Raw genomic sequence first — 7010 nt, 5'->3', positions numbered from 1 at the left:
GCTGTAAAACCAAGCTTTAATACAAGAAAACATATATATCTGGAAATAAATACTGAATAAGTACAAATACTCTCCAGTAAAACAGACATACAAGTAACGCAATAGCATTTAACAAACTAGCATCTCATGAATGCTAAAAAAAAAAACCACCCAAGAACAAAAACCCAAAAATTAACCTGAAGATAAAAACTGAAGACCAGATTATACCATACCTTATATCCTGCTGTGATGAGAAATAAAAATCCCTCATGACTCATTGCTCCCACTATTCATCCCTCCAGCCAAGTTTCTTCCACCTCTAGATAAAACCCAGCTTAACAGTTGGCTTAAATGTGTTACCACAAACTTACCTGAGCATCATTGAGGAACTTGCAAGCAAATGCCACTCTGTCTCGTACAGCTACGTTATTTTCATACTTTGGAGAGAAAAACGGGAATACTCCATCACATACAAGTTTCCACTTTCACAAACAACGTATTGCAAGTCTGAACATTTGCACTATTGTGTAACTAATTCTATGAAATTGATTAGGTACAAAGAAAACATCACAGGTGAAGAATGCTAACAGTAAATGTCAGATTAATCCTTTATACTCGGATTCATATATACTTTACACTTAATCCTTTATACAGGTATCAGAGCAAGACTGCGGCTACTGGAACAACCTACTAAAATGGGAGGAAAGCCTGACACAACACATCCTACATGGTTTATGCAGCCCTAGAAAAGGCACCTGCAAGTGGGAGCTGGGCTTTGTGCTTCTAGCACTTTGTGCTTCTATAGCCTAGACTCTCACCAACTCATGGGGACAGAAAAACAAACCAACCTTCATTTACCATATTCACAAAATAACTATCCTAACCTCTCTAATTCCTTCCTAAAATCACAACTAAAAGTTAAGAAATGAAACAAACAGAAAAACCCAACCAAAAACTAAATCCAAACACCCAGAACACAGCTTTCTTACAAGTCTACTGGCACTCAAGGTGCAGCAATGCAATAATATTTATTTTCTGCTTTTTAATCCTTTTTCTAGATGCGACACTGAAGAAAAGAAAAATCCTTGATCAATTCTGGTACTTAGCTGTGCTCATATTTTTCCCTTCTGATATTCATATTCTCAGAATAGAAATTGTGATTGATGCAGCCAAAAAAAGGGAGATGTGCTTGGAAAAATTTTTTCATGCAAACTTCAACAGGTCTTACCAAAATAAAAATTAAAATTATAAAAACCACCTTATGATCCAGAGAACAAGAATATTCTGTCTTGAAGAGAGAAGAAAAGACTAAGGTTTCTCTCCTCTGGGATTCTTTCCTTTTTTTTTTTTTTAAATATTTAATACTTTTTAATATTTAAAATTTTTAAAAATCATATTATGACAACTTTGTTTTCCACAGGTTTAGGCCCATTACCCTGTTGCATTATAGTAGTCCTCCTCTGGGCCAAATAATTCTTACTGAATAAGTATTTCTGTTGTTCTCTAAGCAAGGATCAAGTACGTTACTTCTGAAAAGGCTCAGAGTATCTCATAATTAAAGATTTAGTTTGCTTTTTCCATGACAATTTTATACTAATTTCACAAGATGTAAAACTATTCTGTTTACTGTTTCAACACAGTGAAACCATTTTAACAAGTAAACAAGGAAAAATAAAATACAGTTCAATGCAAATATAGCTTGATGAAAGTTCTGCAGACTCCCCTGCACTTACTCTGTTTTGTGCATTTCCATTGTCAAGCAGGGGTAAAAAGGGGAGAGTAGTTAAATTATTTTGATAACATATTTCTAGTGGTTTAATAACTCCATGCTAAGAAAAATTTCCTGTAAAAAATGCGTGAACTATATTGGATATTTTGCCTGCTTATGCATGTTTTGTTCGCTAATGCAACACTCACTGACAGCAGATTTCCGTTTAAAAGAGAAATATGTTACCTGCCAGCATCAGGAGAAAAATAATATGTTCTGATCTGATTAATTCATGGAATATGTAGCACTTCCCTACATATGTGTATGTGTGTGTGTATATATATATATGCACCTATTTCTTAAAGAAATTTTAACGTAACAGAAATTTACTTACCAAGACACCATCATATGAACCAGATTCGCTTGTCAGGAAAGCAAACATAGCACACAAGTAGGGATTGTTCAACTGCAGTCTTAGAGTACTGCACATTTCTCTCCAGAGCGAGTTCTTCTCATCTGTGTAGCCCGATAGAGCCATCGCAACTACATTAAGGTTCAGATCACCTGATTCATTAAATAATAATCAGTGAAACAATATTGAATTTAAGGACTTAAAAAACCCATCCCATTAAAACTGCAGTTGAAAGCATCAGTTTGAAACAGAACGTTTTGGCAGGATACAAGACAAAATGCCGTAGAATCAACACTAGGTAAAATAAATGTGCATACGCTAATATTTATTAGTTTCTGCTTTAAATGCTTCCGTTCAGGTAAGTTAACTCTAGAAGTCAAAAGCCCACATGCATGAAAGCCCAAGTTATAATTTAACCAACATCACACTGGTTCTGGTATTTTGAAATAGTTTTGAAAAACTGCTAAATGTGCTCCTATCACTATCATAAAAGATTGTCATTACCATAATTCACATCCACAAGAAATGAAAAGATAGGATTGTATACACAGCCATCACTTAACAGACCGAGCTGGAGGATACAATAGCATATAACAGCTTCAAGTTAACAAGTTTCCTAAAACCATTAAATCTAATTAATCTAAATATTCATCCTGTCAGAAAGTTCACTTTTAATTTTGAATTTGAAGATGGCATGTCTCTGCTCTGAACCTTCCCTATGTAAAGCTCACACACACTTCCCACCACCAAAAAGAGACAATATTAAGCTCCCTTTGTGGTTTACGTACCTGCTTTAGTGGCAAGAGAATCTTTTAAATTTAATGACAAAACACAGAGGCAAATAGGAGTTGTAGGAGGAATACCGGCAAGAAAACAAAACAAAAATACCTCCACCTGGCTCCAATATCTTAGCTTTTCCCTCGTACACTGCAACTCTTACCAAATACTACTCATAACTAAATGTTTTCTACAGACCCCAAATAGCACACTTAAGTTATTCCACAGTCATCACACTGGTGGGAAGCTGCATACAGCCTGATGGATGCAGATATACATGACATCTAGCCAAGATGCAATTCCATAAAAATAAAAGAATCCCACTAATTCCGAGTGTAACACTTTCTGGGGTACGTATCAATAGGAAATTCTGAAACATACAGTCGATTTTAACTAAACAGTGAAGTATATAACTGTATGAAGAGTAAAAGATCAGGATCTCTCAGATTCTCAGGTTCCAATACAACCACTCCAAGTAACTATTCATAACACAACATGCATCTTTTCCATACTATCTTACATAATTCTGCTTACAGGAAAAAAATCTACCAAGGTGGTATAATGTCAAAATAAAAGATACTATACACACCTTTTCCCGAGGAAGCCCCTTTATTCAGAATTTGTATTGCTCGGCGTATGTCCAAGTTGAAAAGTGCTACAGCAGCAGCTCGCTCCCAGTCTCCTTCCTGTTCCAGTGAATTTAAAAAAGGTTCCACATCTAAGTCTGTTCCCTTCTTTATCCACCCACAGAGCTGCAAAGCCAAGGATCTCTCCTCACTCAGATACTGAATAATATCTGCCTGTCTATCAGATCCACTCCTGCTGTGCCTGAAGTTCTCTGTTGTTCCTAGAAATGGGAAATAATTTAAATTATGCTTAAATCACAATTTAAATTGCAATCACAATGCAGTGCTTCAATTTCAATCACAAAGCAGAGCAGATGCTGAGAAGTGTGTTTTAGTACTTAAACATCACTAAAAACACCACGGTAAGGAACAGCATACACAAAATTTTTTTGATCTGCTAAAATCATGCACCTGAACTCAATGTATATTCTGCACTAAGTCTTTTTTCTTTCAACTACCTCCTAAGATTTTGGCAGTTCTTGTTAGAGTTGACAGGAGTTATCAGTATGTTCAGTATGAAAATATGTAACACATGATCAAGCACCTGCTCCATCAGTTCTCTTCTTCTTAGCAAACATCAATGTGCTACATGCTTTCCCACCACCAAAGAGTTATTTTTTTGCTACAAGGAGCATAAGTATTAATAAGACACATAATGAACAGAGACAGAAACATTCAAGTAATAGATTAATAGATATAATTAAACCCAAATGTTCAAAATAGTTCAGCTAAAGATTTATCTCTGAGTATACTTTGTTTTTATGATTACTGACTCTCCAAGAACACTGAAAATTCTGGAAATTAGTGCAATACAAACTGTTAACTTACATATATTAAAACACAAACAGAAATACTTTGTTTTGCTATTTTTAAATAACCTGTTTCAACAATTTTTGAAGACAAATCCATGAGTGCATCATTCTGCAAACATACAATATCAAAGTTGGAACATTCTTACCCAAAGATGACTTCACAATTGATTTAATGCCAGCATAAACTAAGGGACCTTTGTTTCCTGTAAGTTTTTGATCCATATCTTCAGTATACTGCTTCATAAGTATTTTCATGTATAGGAAGCTTAATTTTTCCCAAGTATTTGAAAAACGTTTTTGTTTTATTTTTTTAAAGTCACATCCTATTAGCATATGCTAAGTATTTACAGGATGTTGCATTATATTTAAAGAATTTCATGCATTTATCATAACTGGTTTACACATAAACGTATATTACTGCTTTAGGATATAAACTACAGTAAAATAAAGGATATAATGCAGAGTGTACCAAAGCGATTTCAGCTGAGGATCTTCATTTCCAGCCAGGAGGTGATTTCTCCAAACTTGTTCAGTATCAAGACCATACCTTGAGAGAGCTCTGAGTCGCATTTTTGTTGCTATGTCTTTTTCCAAGGAACTAGCCTTTCCTTCTTCCGTACACTCATATAAATGTCGTCCACAAGCCCACATTAGGGATGTCACTGGACTCCATGCAAGAGAAATTCTTTCAAAAACTGTGAAGTCAGACATAGTCCTGTTGGGAGTCACTACCACCATTCGATTTTGACTTGTGGGATGCCAGGCAAACGAAGCAATGTAGTTTTCACATGGCTGGACACTCCTTTCAATTATTGTTGGCTCAGTTTCATCTCCAATAGGAGTGGGAGTATGCTGCATGTCATACAGTCTAATGATATTACTATCCCTTGTTAAAGTAGCTAACAGTCCAGTTCTTGTTGGACACCAAGCAACTTTTGTTAAGGGTTTTGGTTGCTCTGTCAAGGTCAAAACAGGCTTTTCAAACTTTCTTAAATCCCATATGGCAACCTGACCTTCATAGAAGGAAGCTACGCGATCGTGGAAATAGGGATCAACAGTCACTCCTTGGACAGCCTTGGTGTTTACAAATATTTTTTGGCTTGTGTTCCTCAGATCAAAAATTGCCAGATTCCGATGCATTCCAGCTAACAGCAGTTTCTGATCCCGTGGAAGCCAACAGAGAGAGAGGCAAGCATCATTCTGTCCTAATTCATACAGTGGCTTTGTTACCACCAGCCCTGCTTCCGAATCGCCTGCTGAAAGTCTTACTTTCTCTGTAGCAACTGCAGTTTCTGGGGCGTATTTGCTACTGATATCCCAGATCAATACTGAAAAGTCAGCCCGATGTTTATCCAACCCAGCAGCAAGCCAGTTACTATCTAGCGGGTTCCAGGCGAGGGTATTGCATTGCCGTGCATGTTTGGGAACAAACTCTTTGCCTATCAAATCTTTAGATTTTGAGTTGTGATCTTGTCCGAGACTAGTAAGTACCACTCGGCCATTAGCCTGTCCAACAGCCAGGAGACACTCAGGATCATACTTTGGATACCAAGCCACACATTTCATATACGGTGTATCCGAATTTATAGACAACAGCGTGGCTGTAGTTTCTTCTGACAACCGCAAGGACCCTGCCTTGAGTTCTGAACTTACAGCAGAGTCAATGTGATAAAGGCTCAGTTCTGAATCACAGACAACAAACCTGTCAACGTGGTGCGGGGCCCACAGAATATCAGGTTTGGAGCCACTCATGTTTAGGGTAAGTCTGCACACAATTTAAGCTCTTGTAAGAAGTTTCAGGTGATATCCATGCATGCGGAAACTGTTGAGAAAATAATTTGTAGGAATGTTATCAAAACCCAAACTCCTTTGTAATCTGAGATCATCTTTAAAGAATCAAACATATGCTTCTGAATGATTTTTAGCCACCCAAGGGTTTAACACATACACACTTCAGGCCAAAACCTTAAGCATTCTCTGTAGTGCATCACTTTCCCCATGGCACACTTGGTTTTTGCTGGTTTTCTGTCTCCTGAGACAGAACCAACATAGCCACCTACAAATCGTCAACAGCATTTACAGTGTTTACAAACTCCTCACCAGCGTTAAGGAAGAAGGGATCAACTGTGATGTGGTGTGGCATGCTGTGTGGGTGTGATGCTGGGAAAGAGCCACTCCCTTACATATGCAGAAAAAAATTTCTCTAATTGAAGTGCACTAATTGACAAAAATTAGAGCCTGCCTGGTTTGTCTGGTCTGTTCCATAGCCTAGAAAGGCTTGCCCTCTTTGAAGATTTTTACAGAAATACAACTTTCCACTTCTCATCTCATTCCACTGCTCCTAATCCCACCTTCTGCCCCAACATTACCTTGCCTTGATTCATATTTGGCACAGCAGCATTCAGAAACGTACATCACTGTTTAACTCCATTTACACTGTCAGTAGCTGCATGCCCAGAATCATTACCCGTGTCTATACACGAAAAGACCCCACAGATCCTAAACCCCTTCTGTAAGAGGAGAAAGAGCCGTACGAGACTGGGAGGCATGAAAATGGAGCGTTATTGACTTCTCCCAGGCCGCCTCTGCGTGGCTGCTGGTTAACCCCCAGCCCCGCTCCTACGTGCCCCAGGGGCTCGGGCCCCCGGTCGCAGGCCAGCCCTCCTCCCCGCTCCCCACCCAGGGGCAACGCGACG

General features: G+C 38.1%; 1 protein-coding gene across 1 annotated transcript in view; it reads right to left on the bottom strand.

The window, feature by feature from the left end:
• Positions 1 to 6129, bottom strand: part of MIOS (missing oocyte, meiosis regulator, homolog (Drosophila)) — a 10887-nt gene extending 4758 nt beyond the window's left edge. Inside the window, exons 1-5 of the mRNA XM_010140386.1 lie at positions 4770 to 6129; positions 4461 to 4559; positions 3466 to 3723; positions 2082 to 2251; positions 351 to 416 (exon numbers count right to left, since the gene is read on the bottom strand). Coding sequence (XP_010138688.1) covers positions 351 to 416; positions 2082 to 2251; positions 3466 to 3723; positions 4461 to 4559; positions 4770 to 6066 — 1890 coding nt within the window. The 5' untranslated portion in view covers positions 6067 to 6129. The remainder of the gene's footprint in view (positions 1 to 350; positions 417 to 2081; positions 2252 to 3465; positions 3724 to 4460; positions 4560 to 4769) is intronic.
• Positions 6130 to 7010: the final 881 nt, after the last annotated feature.

This window comes from Buceros rhinoceros, unplaced genomic scaffold, assembly GCF_000710305.1.
Source record: "Buceros rhinoceros silvestris isolate BGI_N320 unplaced genomic scaffold, ASM71030v1 scaffold33097, whole genome shotgun sequence".
Taxonomy (NCBI): Eukaryota; Metazoa; Chordata; class Aves; order Bucerotiformes; family Bucerotidae; genus Buceros; species Buceros rhinoceros.
This window is presented reverse-complemented; position numbering and strand designations above follow the sequence as displayed.